Source organism: Semicossyphus pulcher, unplaced genomic scaffold (genome assembly GCF_022749685.1).
Source record: "Semicossyphus pulcher isolate SPU_LCO1_2020_fin unplaced genomic scaffold, fSemPul1.0.p SCAF_5, whole genome shotgun sequence".
Taxonomy (NCBI): domain Eukaryota; kingdom Metazoa; phylum Chordata; class Actinopteri; order Labriformes; family Labridae; genus Semicossyphus; species Semicossyphus pulcher.
The window spans coordinates 20,594,882-20,614,203 of NW_027211726.1; the positions used below are offsets into that span (position 1 = coordinate 20,594,882).

General features: G+C 41.6%; 1 protein-coding gene across 1 annotated transcript in view; it reads left to right on the forward strand.

The window, feature by feature from the left end:
• Positions 1 to 19,322, forward strand: part of adgrb2 (adhesion G protein-coupled receptor B2) — a 258,721-nt gene that overhangs the window by 68,425 nt on the left and 170,974 nt on the right. Inside the window, exon 2 of the mRNA XM_069681026.1 lies at positions 8,661 to 9,564. Within this exon, the coding sequence (XP_069537127.1) occupies positions 8,676 to 9,564 (889 nt within the window). The 5' untranslated portion in view covers positions 8,661 to 8,675. The remainder of the gene's footprint in view (positions 1 to 8,660; positions 9,565 to 19,322) is intronic.

Here is a 19,322-nt window from a genome sequence, read left to right on the forward strand (position 1 = left end):
GACCATCCAGATGTTATATAATATCATTAACACACTAGTTCAATCCAATTGCTATTCCACTGGGAGCAATTTGGCATTAAGTGTCTTGCCCAAGGACACTTTGACATGAGGCCTGGAGGAGCCAGGGATCAAATGACTAACCTTTGAATTGGTGGACGACCCGCCCTACCTCTGAGACACAGCAGTCCCTGTTTTGTAATAAAAGTAATAATCCTGAAGATTTTCAATGAAATAAATGTCTGTAAAGTCACTATCTATCGCCGAATGAGGTCACATGATGGTGATTGAGCCTATGGCCCACTGCTGAAATTTGCATTATTATGGACTGGGTGTCTGGTGCGAAAAAAATCACAAGCGGCGTCCAGTTAGTGACTCGTTTTCCATCACCCAGCAGTGGTTGGTCTGCCAGAGAGGGTAAGCGGAGCTAAGCTGCTGTTTTTCTGGTCTCTGCAAGTGTTGCGAGTAAACAGTAATCTACTATGGCTGAACAAACAAAGAAAAGATAGATGACTACAGAAACAACTTCAGACAACTTCAACAACTTTCAAGTGAAAATCCAACGAAAAAGAAAAAAATTAGACGCTCAAACAGTCTAAAAAGGAAAGCGACCGTCAGCGAGGAAAATCAAGAGTTACTACAGTGGATGTCACACATGCAACACTGTCTGGATATCTGAGATGTGTGCTCCCGCAATTACCGTTTATCTCCATGAGGTGCCGCCAAAGAGAACGAAACTGAGATCTTTGAGATTACAACTTTAACTAAAACTGTAATCCAAACTGGATGTTTATACCGAAATCACCAGTCAAATTACAAAGTAACGGTTTGGTTTCAATGTAAAAAAAAAAAAAAGTCAGATTCAATTAGGGGAATCTGGAGCCTGTCCCAGTCATTGGGCGAGAGGAGGGCTACACCCTGGACTGGCCACCAGTCAATCACAGGGCTGACACAGAGACACACAACCTTTCATGCTCACATTCACACCTACGGGCAATTTAGAGTCACCAATTATCCTAACATGCAAACTCCACACAGAAATGACTTTAAAGACATTTCTTTTAGCATTATTTTTAATATACCTCTTCAAACTTTGTATTTTATATTGTTACCCTCGTGTTACAAATGTTTTCCAGCCTATTCAGAGGGAGCCATAAGAACTACTTAATTGTCAACACAACACCAAGACTAATCCCTTGTATGTGCGAACCTTCTTGGTAATAAACCCGATTCTGATTCTGACAAACGAAATAAGGAGATAATTTTGTGGTTTATCTCAAGGCAGGAATAATTCTCCGGGGATTAAATTATGTTTGTAAGAAACAGGTTAGACATGAGGATTGGGTGATTAACGTGCACTTGTATGCATTATAAACAGTGAGTTCAGCAGCTGAATTTATTTTCTCTCAAGAAGGAGATCCTTAAACAATGTGGTTTTTATAATTCAGTGTGTGTCTTAGTGGTTTCTCGTAGTGGTTTAATGGCAGCATATAGTAGCTTCCAGAGACAGACACGGAGAATAGTACACAGTAATTGGGGATCCTTCCTGTTTGTTTTTACCATCAGGGAGAACTTACAGGCTCACACTGTCTAGGAGAAGCAAACAAAACATTGTTTTATCGCAGCGTCTTTTCAAAATGTAGAGCAAAGTAAGGTCACATTCTTTAAAATTCACTCGCAACACGACTTAAAACCAGCACATTACATCTAGCAGCAAAGTTTTGCAAAGTTTCTCCTGTATACTTGGAAGCATAACAGTTGAAACACAGGGGACACTTTTGAGCAAACATAAAAACTTGATGCTATCGTAGAGTATCATGAATATTTGGTGGAATTATCCCTTATGTGGGCACAGTGATACTTTCAGTGCCTTGATAGTAGTTTAAAACTGGAGCTGGAGTGTCCCGGCACTCGTCTCTCTCGCATGAATTTTACAGGGAAGAAAAAAAAAATCAGATGAGTCATATTGTCACTTTGCTGCATTAAAAAATGAAGATTGAGCCGAGAGGAGAGAGAGAGAGGGAAGAGCGACAGGGAGTGAGGGATATTCATATTTTGCCATCCTTGGTGATAACATTAATGTCAAGGTGGAAGGGGGAAGGAAGACATCAAAGCTAATGAATATTTATGGATGCCCACAGTAAAGTGCTGTTTTAGACTGAAGTGGGACAGAATGGCCTCATGAAGACAGCACTTTAGGGCCTACTCCTGCACAGACTGTGGCTTTATGAATATTCATTGTTCATTGTCCCAAAAACAATTTGCTTAACGCTTCTGACTTCTTTTCATCCGTAAAATGCGCGTAAGGTTTCACGTTTGCATGGTTTGGCCTATAATGCCATAAATCTTCATTTTTGATACGTCTGTGGAAAGATTAACTTTTTTAATTGTGCGATAAAATAAAAATTAAACATGTTGGTTTTTAAATCGTAGAATGCAATCAATATGTATCTTACAATTCACCTCCACCTACAGTTGGACACCAGAACTACTACCTGTCATACTCTAAAGCAGTGGTTCTCAAAGTGGGACCCCTGGGGGACCGCGAACCATAGCCTGGGTGTCCGCGGAATAATTATAATACATTTATAATAAATCATAAAATTGTGCTGTATCATTAAAAAACTGAATGTCTACAGATGAGCACCATTTGCGGCAATGAAACAAGCACATTGTGTCCATTACTCCCACCCACATTAGCTTTGGACCAATAGAAACTGATATGACTGATGCAACGAACACTTCCTGCAGCTTCTTATCTTGGCTTATTAGCCAGCTAGCTAGCTGGCCAGCATGGAGAAATATTTGAATCAGTCCACATGGTCAGGTGATGCTAAGCCCAAACTAGCTAAATAAGTGACAAAATATCACGACAGGTATATATAGTTTGGTTTTATAAACAGTGATGGGAGACCAAAATGCGCCACGTGTTTTCAGGTGCTAGCGAACGAAGATATGAAGCCAGCCAAACTAAAGCGACATCTGATTACAAAGCACCCGGAATATAAGGACAAAGCAAAAGATTTCTTTCCATCGAAAGAGCGAGGAGTACACCCACCAGAAAACACAGATGGTGAATATGGCCACAACTTCAGAGAAAGCACAGAAGGCTTCTTACTTGGTGGCTCAATAGAGTGCTGAAGCTAAGAAGCCACACACAACTGCACAAGAGCTCATACTTCCAGTGGTGGTTAAATGTGTGACAGTTATCCTTGGAACAGAGTAAAAACATACAATGGAAATATACATTGGAAATAGTTCCAATGGTATCTAAGAGTGTTTATGGTAGCAAACATATGCGTAATCGGTATTACAATTATGAGGGGGTCCTTGGAAATAGTTAGAGAACCTCTGCTCTAAAGTATATAAAATATGCAATTCTGGATTTTACAGTTCAGTGACACATTGTTACAAAGACAAGTCTCCCCGTCTGCAGTCATTGTGGATGTTATGAAAGCGTCTATGTTTGAGTGTATGAGATGGTGCATGAGTGGCGGAGTCTGTAGCCCTTTCTATATGTCAGACAGCATGATGTCCTTGGGCATATTTCACAACATGCTACATTAGCCTTCCCTCAGCCTTACGGTGCTATACATTTGTCAAGGTGTCACCATAGCCGGAGCTAGCGCTGTTTAAAAACCCTTCATGTCAAATGTTCCACGTGAAAAATTGCCGGTGAGAATCCTCTGGAGAAAAAATTGACACTAAAAAAGGGAGGTGAGGATACAGAAAGTCGGAGAACTAGGGGGGAAAAATTCCAGGTCAGGCCGTATAGGATGTAACAATGGTTACTGTAATGTATTACTCTCTTACCCTCTCAAATTCAGTACTATCTGTTGGGTAAAAAAACTTTTGCTTTACAAACCTGTCTCGCCGCTGTCTCTCCAAAGAAAAAAACCTCCCTTTTAAAAAATTCTTTGTGAAACATAGCCTACATACTACAGAGGTACAGTGCTGCTCATTTGGATGGAATGAGCAGCACTGTACCTCTGTAAAATGTTCACTTTTTTCCACATCTACACGCTGAGGCTCTTTGTTCTGCACAGCAGGGTGAACTAGTGGTTACAGAAACCTTCCCATGACCTCATGGTAGCAGATATGATGCCTGCAAAAGGCAATCTGTGTTCATAAAAAAAAAATATGTGTGTAGGTGAATTGTCCTTGAGCGTGACAGTAAACCATTTCATGCATTGTAAATCACTGAGCAGAACGCCTAAAACCCAAAGAGATGTACATTTTTTCATGGTGAATCAAACTTTTATTCATCCAATTTCACAATTGCAGTATGTAAGGACTGACGAGTGGCTAAGATACTAAACGAGGCTGAATTCAAGTCTGCAGTCCAGGTGATTTATTTACAGTGGAACTGACATGATCACGTGCAAACTGACGTGATCACGTGCAGCGATATTTGCAGTGCAGGCCGTGCGCAGGGCCAGGATTTCGATTTTGGATGGGTTCAAGTTTTGGCTGCAAAAGTTTGCATCCTTACACTATATTATATAATTTATGGTGTGCTTGCTTGAGATTCTTTTCTATAACAGAATGACGAAGTATGTTTATTTTCACCCACCAACAATATATTTTTTGTAGAAGCAACACACAAACAAAACCTACTGCTCAAATAAGTGAAAATGATATCTATATGTATATTTTTTGCCGTGTGTGTGGGGACCAGCACATACATTTATTATAGAACATTTTTATTTAAATATATTGCTGGGCGAGCTAGATTGACTTTTCGTGGGAGAGAGATAGACTGGCGCTCTGCACTGTCAGTAATAAGACAAGACAAAAACAGTCTATGTGTGCTCTCAATAAAAACAGGGAGAACTGTCTGTTTTTATTCTAAATTGTTTTCTAAGTTTCTTGGTTCACAATAGAAAATACTTTTACAGCTATGAAATTATAGTTTGACTCTTTCACCAAATGCTGTGGCAGTCACTGTGGATGTGACTGATACAGAAAAGAAGGGATCAGTCCTTGAAAAGTTGACTTACATTTACCTGGGTATAAGTGGAGTCCTTGTCCTTCACTTGTAGCCGCCTCTGGCCTGCATGGAGCCATCTGCTGCTGAGCATCGTGACGTGCATGCACTCGCATGAGGTTAACAAGCCTGGCTGACGTAAAATGGCCTGACCTGACTTCACACATGATAGTAGCATAACAATTAATTGTTTTAATAAAGGGAAACAGTATTTAGGTTCTTATAGTGTATCTTATAGTGTATAGAAAGAAATGGCTCTACACAATGCCACATTCAGGCCTTTAGAGCTGCACACTCTGTTTCATTCAATGCTGATAGAAGCAAAAGCTCACCAGGAGCACCAGCCCCCTTTTATATACCAGCTGGTTCCTACCAATAGACTTTAACTATCTGAAAATTATCAATTATCTCACAGGAGATATACTCCTGGTCTGCAAAGTATTCCAGCACATACCACTGAGTAACAAAACCAATCAATACATAATAGTGAGGTACATAATCATTCAAAATGCAATAAAAAATAGCAGTTTTAAAATATAGTAACACTTAACACCCCTTCACTTCCACCATACTTGGCGCCTTTCGCTGGGAGCACCTCCTTATAATCCAATGCCATGCAGCTGTTCAGGTTGGCAGTTCCTGGTTTCAACAGTGGAGTGCAGGATTAGCAGAGGAGATACAGGTGACAAACAATTGCTGTATTTGAAGACAACATGTCACACAATAAACAAAATGTCCCTGTTGTTCCTTTTACAAAACACACTGTGTGCTTTTCCTCACACTTGCTGTCGGAGAAGTATTTTTGGAGTAGTTTGCTTTGTTTGTCACCATGCTGAGTCATGCTACGCTAACACTACACAGATCCCTGGAACACACTTTTTTTGTATCTGCCTTTTATGTGTTTCTGGCCATCATTAACAGCTCCCTCCTGTAAGCCCAAGTGCCTCTTACTGTCAGACCGCTATGGGGTCACCTCTTGACATGACGAAGTAAGCACAGTTCCTATAGCCTCTTACCAAGGCCCTGTGGGCAAGATGTCCAGTGCTGGAGAGCCTTAACAGACTTACATAAATCCTGTCAAGTGCAGGCTATTGCTGTGTATCATTAACCTGGGCCTTAGGGAAGTGGAGTACCTGCTCTAAAGTCACATGCTTGATAGAGAAGCTTTTTTCACTTGTGTCACCTGTTTAATAACCTTGGCTGGTGGTACAACCAGGCCAGAAAAGAATACATTGTCGCCTAGCTTGGTGCAGGTGAGCTTGGCAATATTTTGAGGAAAAGTTTCAGGTGAATTTTGAATTTGTAACATATTTTTTTTAATGTAACAGAAAGCTGCAGGTCTTGTATTTAACCTGAGCCTCATAGTTTACTTCAAAACAGTATGTTAGTTTGAGAACAGCATGTTAAGTTTGAAGGGCTTTTCCTCTTTTTAGCATTTTAAGCTAACTTGCCTCACTTACTTAGAAAGGAAACTAGAGGTAAACAACCATTAAATGCTAACTCGGTGTCTGTGCAGTTAGCTGCATTGCAACTCATATTTAATGCTACTTTCACATTCTTGCATTTCTGCTGAATTGAATGAATAAGAAAGGGTTAGGATGTTAGAGTTTATTTCCTAGCTGGGTGGTTTCACAATGCTAATGAAAAAGGACAATAAAGAAATGTTTGAAATGGTAACGTATTTCTAGAACTATCTTAATAAAGTTAAACAAGATATAGAAAAACTGAAGAGGCCAAAGTAGAGGCCTTGTAGGCCTATATTTTGCTAAAATTAGGCTAACTGAATTAGCATGACAGTTGTAGCCTGTTTTACCAGACTAGAGTGGCTTTGTAGTCTTTTTTAAAATTACATTTGGGATAGATTGGACTTCATCAATGGCGATTCCGACAGGCCAGCAAATGGTAGCATGTAAGCATGCTGTTGTCAAAATACATTGGTAGCTAAGATACAGGTTATTGCACTAACAATGTAAAAATAGCGAAACTTTATCATATATGTAGGCAGGGCTGGGAGGGTTACTCCAAAAATGTATTCTGATACACTTACTAATTACCTGTAATTAGTAACTTAATCCAAGTATCACAATTTTAAAGTGACGTCACTGATTACTTCAATACTAAATCTGCAAATAAAGACATGAGAAAATACATTTCAATAGTTTTGTAATGTGCAAATGCCCGTTTAAATTAACAGCAGTAATTATGAGCATTTAAATGTATTTTGTTAAGTCTGCTGTTCACACTACTCCACACTCAAACTTCAAGTAAACTACCATAAACTTATTCCAGTCTGGGGCTTGTGTTTTTACCCACACCACCCCAGCTGCAACTATTTTTCAGTAGTAATAGTAGAAGACGACAGGTTGGCTAACATTTTCAACTGGAATTCTGTGCAGCTGACGGGTGTCGAGTCCTTGGATAATGACAGCATTTTCACAGCAGGAAGGCATGACTTGCAGTGTACCGCCAATGTTGCTCCCATTTCCACCCAGTGAAAGCGTTGTTTTTCACCACAGGCCATGGCAACCATAGACTGCTGATGGCAACTTTGAGGAGTGCTGTTGTGAGACTTGTAGTAATGTGCGCACGCAGGTGTGTGGTATTATCACAGACGGTCACACGGATTAGAAATGAGACGCCAGATGTTATAGAGCATCTTCGGTATTATATCGTTTTCATTTCCAAATGTATTTTAAAATTGTTATCCAGCTAGTAATCCCCATTTTTAGTCCATGTATCTGTAATCTAATTGCCTCTTTTTTTCTGTAACTAAGGGAATACAGTTGCCTTTTTCTGGTATCCTAATTACGTAATGCTGTTCCGTTACTCCCCAAGCCTGTATGTAGGCTATATAAAGTATAAACATGTAAATAAAGTTTTATCTCCTTGTAGAAATGTGATGTTACACTGAGGCATTTGCTGAATTTTAGAGCATAGTCATATTTTAGAGAAAGTTGTCTGGGTATCATGTTCTGAGGTTATCGGTAGAGTGGTTCAAACATTTCCTGTCTCCCACACATCCTCCTCAAACTGCATTTATTCAGAGCCACTCAAAAATCTCAGGTGATGGAGCAGACACAAGAGGCATACAAAAATGTAGTGGATATTGAAGTGGTTTCAAGCAAAATACTCAAACACAGTATGCTGTATATAGTTTCTGTCATCAGTGTGTGTGTATTGTGTGAGTCAAAATCAGGCTGTTGGCGGACCCTCACTGTGTCGGTGATGGTAATAGTTTGCCGAAGCCTTGGGGGAGCTGCTCAGCAGGCGTTTGTGTGTGTGTGTGTGTGTGTGTGTGGTTGTGTGCACATAACAGCAGGAAAGGGTAGAGCATGCCCCACAGTGCATGTCTCAACAGCCAAGTCATCAACCCTGTTAATCCAGCCCAGCAGGGATGTGTTTGTGTTTTTGACAGTTCATGTGTGTGTGCTTGTTTGAAGAAGAACTTCATGACAACTGCTGCCATAAACTTGGCTGTGTTATATTCTGAGGCAAAGAATGATTCTCTCCAGAAATATTTCCCACCACACGTTTCTTTGGTCCAAACAAGAATATTGATTAGTTCTTCTCTTGGCCATGTTTTGTTGGTTTTGTCAGGCTGTGTTTGAAGATATTTCAAGATGTGCCCAATGTACAGCTCCCTCTAACCTCCCTCTCTTCTCTCTTCCCCCTGCAGGACGAATGTCATAGGATGAACACTGCTGGTGGGGTGTGTCTGTCTGTGCTGTCCTCTCTCCTGGCTGTGGCTGGGGCCCTGGCTGCCTTGTCTGCCCTCGCTCTAGCTCCTCTCTCTGCCCTGGCTGAGGCTGCCTATGGGGCTGCCGGTGACGTCCCCAGCACCGGGGCAGAGGGGGCCCCCTCACCCATCTCCTCATCATGCTCCAGCCTCGTAGCCGGGGTGCTCTATGGCTCTTTCTCCCTAAGGGAGCTCTTCCCCTCCAGGGCGCCAGGCTGTTCCTGGTCCCTTGAAAACCCAGATCCCACCAAGTACTCCCTCTACCTCCGCTTCACCCGCCACCCTGTCATCTGCCGGACACACTCCCCCATGCTACTTTCCCTTGACCACCACCAGGCAAATCAAAGCTGTCCCCTTCCGTTACAGACTGTCACTGTCAGGGATCAGGAAGTAATCGATCTTTGTGGCAGTCAAAGCAACTCAGATGGACCATACTCTTTCCTACAGTTCGATAAGAACTTTGTCCAACTATGTCTAACGAGACATCCAGCTGCAGATGAGCCTCAGGTAACTAAGGAATTACTGGAGCTGAGATTGGTGGAGGTGTTACTCATCAACAACGAGAACTCCAGTCAGTTTACCTGCGGCGTGCTCTGCCGATGGTTTGAGGAGTGTTTACGCACGGGACACAATGGAGACCAGGAGATTTCTGACGGAGATGGTTGCGGCATGACCCAGACAGGATGTATCTGTCCAAACCACAACATCATGGCGCCACCTATTCCATTACTTCCCGAGACACCTCACAGTTTCAGCAATGGTTCAGTGGTTCCTGATGACTGCTGTGTCACTGAGCTGCATTCAAACGATGCAATCGCCATAGCTCCCAGAGATGTCCGACAAGGTAGGACCATATTACAGAAGAGCACACTTTTGACACAACCCGCTAGAATATGGTTCTTCAAGGCATATTATTCTCTTGTTTTTAAACTACAGAAAATAATTCAACCATACACAGACAGTAGTTCACTTGTGTACTCAGCTTGCAGTCTCGAACAGACAAGAAAACTTGACTTATTATCCTGCCGTTTGATACCACCTCTGGGAGGTCGCCTCCGCCTCTGCTTGACAGAGAATTTATTATTTGAATTTTGTTTGTTGGCCTTTAATTAAAAAACGAAGCAGTTCAAAGGGAGGCCCTTAAACCTTCCATCAAAAGATTTGTAAATTACTGTCAGAAATTCAGCCCTGTGATCTATATTTTAGCGATTCCCTCATGTGGCCAAGAGGTGTGGCTTACGGACCTCAGTTTCAACGCTGTGCATAATTGTGTGTGTAAACGTGTGTGTGTGAGTAAAGCCCGTTGACAATGTTAAGAGAAGATGAGATTTGACACCAATGCACACAAACTGTATGTGCGCATGGTCATTCACAGTGGATTGAACACGAAGACCACATTTCCTTTGCGCAGTAGCACATGGGAATATGTATGCATATGAACATCTGCATGAATCTATGTGTGTGATGATTGTGTGTGGTGTGCTTGTAAGCATCATACATGAGTGTTTTATTCATACACAGACTGAGAAGTGCTTGTGCGAAAGCTTTATCAACCATTTCAGTCCATCACGTTACCACCAGAGTATTTCCTTTAATGCAATTCAATTAGATGATCTAGCAGTGAACGTGGAGACAGAAACATTGTGTTTTGTCTCGTGGTTCAATGAATTATGTAATCATATTCCTTTGGGTGGATTATAGGCATGTTTGCAGAGTGAACAGCTCTAATTAGAGGCCGGTCTTCAGTTTTCTTATTGCAAGACTCGGCCTGCCTTGGAAAACACACTAACACACATACCCCAAGCTCTAGGGAGAGAGTCTTACCTTGCTGACGGGAAGGTTATCGTTCACTGGATTTAATCAGCAGAGGGGGGGTGTTATCATCTCATATTCCCAGAAAGGGAGAAAGAGGGGGGGCGCAGAGGAAGAAGCATGGCGTAGGAGGATCAAGGAAGACTTGGACCGAAGCACTGTTGCTTGAGACGAAAGCCAAAAGAAAAGCCCTGCTCCCTAAATTGATACCGCAGTATCAGGGTGATACGAAACATATGCCAATTGCCTGGAAGCTCTGTTAGCTCTCCTGAATCTCACCTCAAAGACACCAATGATGCATACATATTGGTAAGCTGCTGGTCACTCTATGAGGGATGACTCACAACTCGCACAGATGCGCTGTGGACCGCGGGAAGACCCTTGATGAGAAGATACTCTGAAGAAGTGTTTGCATGCCTTTGTGTCTGCAAAGCCGTCTTTCTCAAACCAATTCCCCAATGTCCTAATTACCCTATAATATCAGAATTACTGTAAACCCAACACCATGCTGTCAGAGAGCCAGAATCTCGCCTCCATCCTGTTTTCTCTGCTGCCCCATTTCTCTATTCACTAAAAGACAAACACTTGCGCCCTCGCTGAGTCAGAGACTCTTGAAAACAAAGCTTTTATGCCTCCCACATCTCTCCCCGTCTCCCTCTCTCAATCTTTTTCTTAAGTTTTGAGTGTGCACCCCTTCTTGCAGCTCTTTGTTTTCACTGTAGATAAAAAAAAAGCTTGTTTTTTTTTTATTGACGCAAGTCGAAGCAAGGAAATACGTGTTGGCCTTAGGACACATGCCATATCTTCGCAACATCCCGGTAGTTCTTGCCAGGGACCTTTGTTGCAACATCCCCCCTGTAGTTTCCGTCTATCATAACTGTGAACTTTTTAAAAAGGGCACAACTCCCAACCAAAAAAAGGCTCTACAGAAGCAACTACAACCGTTTTGAATTTTACTGGGCGGCTGTGGTTCAGGGTACACACCGGGTCATCCACCAATCACAAGGTTTGCGAGTCTTGGCCCCAGCTGCCGTTAATGTGCCGGTAATTGTTTTGGTATTTTACATTAAATCTCGTCATCGGGTTTTAAAAAAAATAGAAGAAAAAGTTTCAAAAGGATCTCTGATATATTGATGCAAACTTAATTTGTAAGTAAAAGTAAAATTTGCACTTTGTTTTGGAATGTCTGTGGGTGTAATTGTGTCATGGCGACATGTCAAACGTCAGGCCAGCATGGCTATTGAATTGAATTGAAATGAATTGAATTGAATCAAACTGAATGTCTTTTCACAGAGCACAGTCACTTATCCAAGGCCGAGCATCTTCACAGAGTCATTCATTCATTGTTGATCTTGAGTCTTTCAGCCAGATAAAGATCAAAACTATGGAGCCGTGGGCAGAAGTGTTAACAGAATAATGCATCCCTGTGCACGTACTCTTAATAGAAAGTCATTTGTAATCTGACTGAATACAAAATGTAGAATAATAGCCGGAGAACTGTAGCTTTCTATCATCCTGGTCTCTGAAATATCAATATGCCTCAATGCACTAAGGTAATCCTTGTGTTTTGAAGATTTTAATTATACATAATCATTTATAGAAATAGCGATAAGCAAATAATTAACTTTAATCTAACCTGGAGGTAAGTTTCGCCTGAATCTGAATCCTGAAAAACTGAGCAAAATGTTTTATCCGCCCATTGCCATTGAGGCTGTAATGGACAATAGCGATTTATTCGTCCTCATACCGACTGACCTTCCCTCGGCTCTTTGTATTATTTCTGTATCGGCATAAACCTCGGCAGTCTCTGTGCCTGCAGCCGAGGAAGGGTTTCTTCAGGATAATGCATCTTTATTATAGGTATGCATGACAGCTACAGGGAACAAATTACATTTGCATGGCTTAAGTGACCTGAAAGGACGTCATTTTTCTGCACCATTGAATCTGTCAATAATCAAGGAGAGGCCTGTTTGTATTTCTTCCTCCCAAATGGACTGAAAGGGATCATTTATATAAAAGTAGACTTGTAAATGGTTTGTTCGGTGGAGTCTGTAATGTGACGCTGTATTCCAATCCATATGTATGTTTTTAATTTTAGCAATAGAGGTCCTTTGGGTCTCTGTCCATCAAATATATGAATGTATTAGTCTATGACACGGCGCAGGTTTGTACCACATATCTATGTAAAACAGGGTTTAACAAATGTTGTCTCATTTCCATATAAAGTGGGTATTAAGGGGCAATGCAAGCAGAAATGTGGTTTATAACACAAGTTTGCTGTTTCTTACTTATTTACTTAGTGCTTGCTTTAATTTCACATGGAGATGATACATGTACCTGTCTTTACCTACATCACTCTGTAGCGTTACAGACGTTCTAAAGCAAATCTCCCTTTTATCAAACAAGCTGACAGTCTCACGCATTAAATATTACACACAATATACAACCTTTAAACACATCTGTGGCTTGACAGGTTTAAGAAAAACTGTCGGTGATTTACACAAGAGGTAAATGGAGCGATGGCCTACAGACAAAAGGACAGCTTGACATATTTTATACATGCAACTCCATTGAGGTGCAGTGCAGAAATGAAAACCAAATTTTCCGAAAAGTTGCAAAAGTATCTTTTGCCTCAAAGCACTTTTATCGCACATCTAATTTAAAGCTTCCACTCGCCTATTTTGACCCAAAAAAAGTTTGCACATGACCTGCATTGCATAATTACGCAAATCAACTTTAAGGCCAACATTCTCGCACTAAACCAACATGGTTAAATTCTGCCTCGCTCATGATGCAAGTCGTAGAAACCATATATAATCACTGCAACATACACACACACACGCACACTCAGTTTTCGGAGCTCCTGAGACGTATGACTGAGTGTCAGGCCTGCTCGGAAGAGAGAGAGAGAGGAAAAAACAGTTCCCCTGGTTCACCTGTCAATCAAACCCCATCCTAACTGACAAGGAAAGTGTTTGCAGCAAAAACAAACACACCGCTGTGTATCACCTTCTCATTTTCACTAATTTTCTTCTTCTCAGCGTGGTAGCATTTTCCTTGTATTGATCTCTCGGCTACGCCTCCCTCCCTGTCTTGGTTTGCTTTCTGCCTAAATGAACCGATAACAAGAAATTCAGTTGGTGGTTGATTTCCTGCCAAACTCACCCGCCTGACTGCATGTGTTTTGCCAGAAAAAGTGCCCTAACTGTTTCTACACGGAGCAGGTACTTATAACTGGGACTATAATTGTAAATAAAGCTATTCAATTAAGGACCTCTACTGGTTCCTCCAGTTATAATAGTCTCAATGAAAGCCATCATAAACTCTGTTCAGGTGGATGGATAAGCAGGTCCTTGTCCTTTTTTGTTGTAGTGCTTGACGAGCTCATAAAGAGTACCAAGAATGGACACGTTGAACCTTTATAGAAATACCAGAATGAGCACATACATGGAGCATAATTGAAGTTAGGTTTAAGGTCACAATATAAAAGGATTAAAGGGAGTTTCAGGTTGCTTTTTAATAGTTCCACAAAAGTAGCTGTGAGGGGGACGGTATGAAGATGGCACTCCAACCCTCTAGTTTACCCTTGGGTATCAATAAAGTAACCTGAACCTGAACCTGAACCTGAACTGCAAATACACAGTATCGCTTGGATTTCACTTCAGAGTAGGGGACAGCATCAATTTATCAAGTACATATTTCTTTCTGAGACAGCATATAGACATTTTTATCTTTTCAAATCAGCCCCAAAATGATCACTTCAGACTTTACGTGTTCCTGTTCCAGTTGAGAACATCTCGAGGCTGATATCATATGCTAGTCAAATGAAGAACAACTCTGCAGAAGGATCACAACACAATCAAACGATCCTTTTAAGATAAGATTTTCTTAATGAGTCAAACTGCTTATGAGAGCATCCGGAAGCAGGCTGATGTAACATGGTGGTTAGATTACATAGAACTCTGCAAACAAACCTCTTCTTCATGTTTTAATAACCAATGTATCTGTCACAGTCATTCACTTTAATGTTGAAACTTCTTGCTTGGAGCTTCTTCAAATACAATCGCAGCTGCAACTGATATTGCTTAAGGGATGACCGCGTCGGTCCAGACGGAAACATCTTATAATTATTAGACAGATTGAGATAAAACATTAACAGGATTTATAGAGAATGAATCCAAGCTGCTTTAGAGTTTCCCTGAGTTTTTCCATAGTACCACCAGCAGGCCAAAGTTGTCATATGCCGCATGAAATACCTAAATATGCACTGGGTGGATTGGAATCAAAATATTGCAGAGAGTAAAATTGATAGCACTGCTTTGAAATTCCCTGCAGAAACCCATGTTCCTCTTGAAAACACTTCAATGATACACAGACGCCATCATTTGGTCAAACTTTTAATTAGTCCAATACTTGCTAAACTAATGGCATTACATCAGAGCTGGTTGGTAGAATTTCAAGAGCAGCATCCAATCCATAAGCGTGTCAAAGGCTGCGTTACACTGTGCAAACTTTAAAATATCAAAAGGAGTCCAATGGTGTCATGCTGATGAAACCGTATGTAGTCAAATCAATTGAATATTCCAAATTCAATTCCAAGTTTGATCTCTGACATGTCGGTTATTTATTCACTGGCATGCTGTGTTACTTTTGGAATGGATCGATAAGGATCAAGCACTTATGTGTTGACATATATGAGCTCATGCTGCCTGTATGTCTGACATGTCACCATGATGGATGCCTCTCAGCCGTCTTTCTTCTTGGGATTTAAAACTACAGGTCGTGAGAGGGTTAGTTCACTTCTGTGCCATTTAAACTCATCTGAAAATTGCACTCAGACGTCAGATTTATCTTCTTATGTTAGTCTAGGCTTGTTAATGTTATCAGCTGTTAAAGGTTGTAAAGACATCTTATTTGTGTAGGGAATATTTTCAACATTATTGTTCTCAATTTGCATCAATCATTCTTGGGGAAATTACACCATCCTCTCTGTGTTGGCTCATCCATCATGCTGCAAGCCACCAGCGCTGTCCTGTAATTTAATTAGCTGGCTTGCATGCATTAACTTGTGGCTGTAAATTGAAGCTTCTCTCTTATGTTTGTTTCCCAGTTGTAAGTTTTTGCTTAGCACTCACAGCTAGGAGGTGCGGGCGCAGGGGGCCTTTCTGTGTGGAGTTTGCACGTTCTCCCCGTGCATGCGTGGGTTTCCTCTCACAGCCCATGACATGCTCGTTAGGTTAATTGGTGACTCTAAATTGCCTGCAGGTGTAAATGTCTGTATGTGTCCGCTCTGTCATTGACAGGCAATCAGTCCAGGGTGTGCCCCGCCTCTTGCCCAGTTAAAGCTGTGATTGGCTCCAGCCCCACCGTGACCCTTACTAGGACAACTGTACAGATAATGAATGGATGGTATGATGTGTTTTGTTAAATGAGCAATTCACCCCTGGAAAAAAACGCTGTCAGTCAAAGCTGGTGTGCTCTGTAATCAAGAGAAACAACTAATATTTGAAGTTGGCGCCACAGAAAGTTGTACAAGCAGCCCATGGTTTAGACACCCAGCATGCTTTGCTCCCCTCGCTCTGAAAGGAACAGCCCAGCAAGAGACACTGGAGTGAAATACTACCATCTCCGCTACAGGCAATGGCTCAGAGCGGTACAAAATCCGGAATACGACGAGAATATACCGGTAGATCGTCTGCAGTCTACATTTCAAACCTGACGATTTTGAACAACACATGACATCACAGGCTGGCGTCCTAGATTGAGGAAGTGTAGTTTAGCAAGCTCCCTGGCCGTTGGAGAAGCGGATAGCGTCCTCCACAGGCAAAGAGCAAAGTTGCATTTATTTTTTCAGCCATAATGGCATTAGCCCCCCATAATAGCATGATCGGACTGAGGTTGAAAATCGGCAAACTGGCCCTTTAAACCACTCTCTGCTGAAGTTAAAGTATAGGAAGCAACCCCATTAAAATGCCTTAATTAAAAATGTAATTACATGAAATATTAATTGCGTATACTCATAGTAGGCTATGTGTGTATTTATTGATTAATGAGTCAAATTAAAAAGGGTAAAGCTACTAAAAAAGGATGTCGCAGTTGTATAAAATCACATCCAAACATTGATATATTTGTCGGGGTCACCAGTTTATCCATTGCCCACTTGTGCACAAGTTGCATTAATATTCTATGCAGGTAAACCGCAACAATTTCAATGCCATTACCAGGAAACTATTATAGGTAAACAAACTGAACCATTCGACAAAGTAATTATAGACACTTTTCCTGGTAATTGTATACTGTATAAGCATTGCTATTCCTCTTTGTTTGTATACTTGGGCACGCAAGGGACAACTTTAAAGATTTAAATGACTGAAATCAATGTACGCTGCCTGAAAATGTCCATGTGCAATCTGGCTGCTGTCGAGAGACGTTCAAGTACCGGCTGTGATGTCCGGCAAAAGTGTTGCAGACGCAGTGCAAAGGCAGCCAGACGCGTTCCATTCTCTCTCTTTGACTTTTTTTAGTCGCATACATAAAATGTCAGGAGGCCATTTATCAGCTAGAAACTCATTAATTGTTTTCATTTTAATAATAGCCCGGTATGAGCCTATGGGAATAAATCTTAAGTCCAATCTACATAATAAAACACTTTACCTCTATATAATGTAAAATAATAGTAATACATTATGTGCAAACTGAGTATATGCTCAATTACATGCCTGCCTATATGTCATACTGCAGTTACAGTGCGTATTTAAATACTGCCACTTTAACGAGGTTCCTGGTCCTGTCTTGATGTAGGCTTTGGTCCACATGACCAACAAGTGTTTTTGATAGCCGGACACCTGCCTCGGCCTTGTGACATTCCTGTTGCATAATCACTGCACACACGCTCATATGGATGCATGTGTGGATTGAGTTTTATGCGTGTAAAGGAAGGAGGTGTAGAGAGGGACTAAGACAGAGAGAGAGAAACCTAGAGAGAGGACGGAGATTTGGCGGGGACTCTTGGGGCCAGATCACCCTGCATTGAGCGGGAGCCAGCGGTCCGTCACTTAAAAACACACGCACACACTTGCACACACGAAAAGACAGCTCATCCCGTCCTCATGGAATTCTATCTGCTTCCTGGTAATTAGAGCAGAGAGGAGTGTGTGTTTTTGTGTATGCATGTGTGTGTGTGTGTGTGTGTGTGTGTGTGTTTAGCAGGATGGGTGAGGAAGGTGTTTATTTTCGCACCGTGCTGGCATACAGTACATACAGGTGTTTTAATAACCTTTAACTCCGCGCAACACACACACACTGCACATGCACGCACGGTGAAAAATGCACACATGCCACTGTGTATGACAAAGAGTAATTGCGTGCCGCACAGCACAGTCGCTGTGATTTTTTTCCTGAAATGAATGAAGCAAAGCTGCATGTGTGTGTTTCTGTGTGTGTGTGTGTGTGTGTGTGTGTGTGTGTGTGTGTATGTGTGTGTGTGCAGGACTCTCTGCTCAGGGTGACTGTGGCGACAGGATTAGTATTCTGTGCTCATGAGCTATGGCTCTCTCTGTGAGAGCACTGAGCCCCTTTATGCTCCAGCAAAGGCCTGACACACACACACACACATTCACCGGCATACACACCTTGTCATTTATATCCATTCCCGTTTTCTCAACAGTCCTCTGCGGATCACTATGGATTGGTATACAGTAGACTGTCTGGCCTTGGCTGTATTTCAAAAGCAACAAAACAGCAGCCAACTTCCTGTTGATGCTATTAAAAATGTCATAAATCAGAAATACAGGAGAAATTATAGTGTGTACCTACCAATAAATAGACCTCTTTGTCCCTTTGTATCATGCTGTGGCAACAACACAATATAGAAAAATGTTTTTTACCTTAAAGATACAATCTTGAAGGTTTTCTTGTAAATAAATGTCTGTCAAGTCATCTTCTATCTCCGAATGAGGTAACACAATGGTGATTGAGCCTAGGGTCTACTGATGAAAGCCTTTGCATTTGCAGTATTACAGTGTCTGGTGCGACTTTTGTGGAAAAAAATCACAAGCGGCGCCCAGTTAGTGACAAGTTTTCCATCAGCCAGCAGTGGTTGGTCCCACAGAGAGGGTAGGCGGAGCTAAGCGGCTGCTTTTCCGGTCTCTACAAGTGTTGCGAGTAAACAGTAATCTACTATGGCTGAACAAACAAAGATAAGATCGATGACTACAGATACAACTTCAAAAATAAGTGACAATCCAAAGAAAAAGAAACAAATTCGACGCTCAGATGAAGACAAACAGTCTAAAAAGGAAAGCGACCGTCAGTGAGGAAATTCAAGAGTTACAACCGTGGACGTAACACATGCAACACTGTCTGGATATCTCGGAAGTGTGTTCCTGCAATTACCGTTTATCGCCACAGGTGCCGCCAAAGAGAACGAAACTGAGATCTTCGAGATTATACCTTTTAAAGAGCATAGAGTATTTAAAAGTGTGGTACTAGGGCGCTGGTGTAGCTCAGTCGGTAGAGCTGCCCCCCTCCCCCCCAAAAAAAATCAGAGGCAAAGTCCTTGCTGCACCAGCTGCTGGTTCAACTGTGACCCCTGCCTTTTGAAGCCTGTCCTCCGCTACTCTTTCCTCCACACATTTTCTGTCTATCTTCAACTATTGTATCAAAAATGGCCAAAAGAATTAGTGTGGCATGTGGATCTTAGTTTTAACAGTCTCAAAAAGAACCGTCAGTCACTCTAATTAAAGCCAGGGTTATATTGAACGAAGAAATGCAAATTATCCGTATATACTT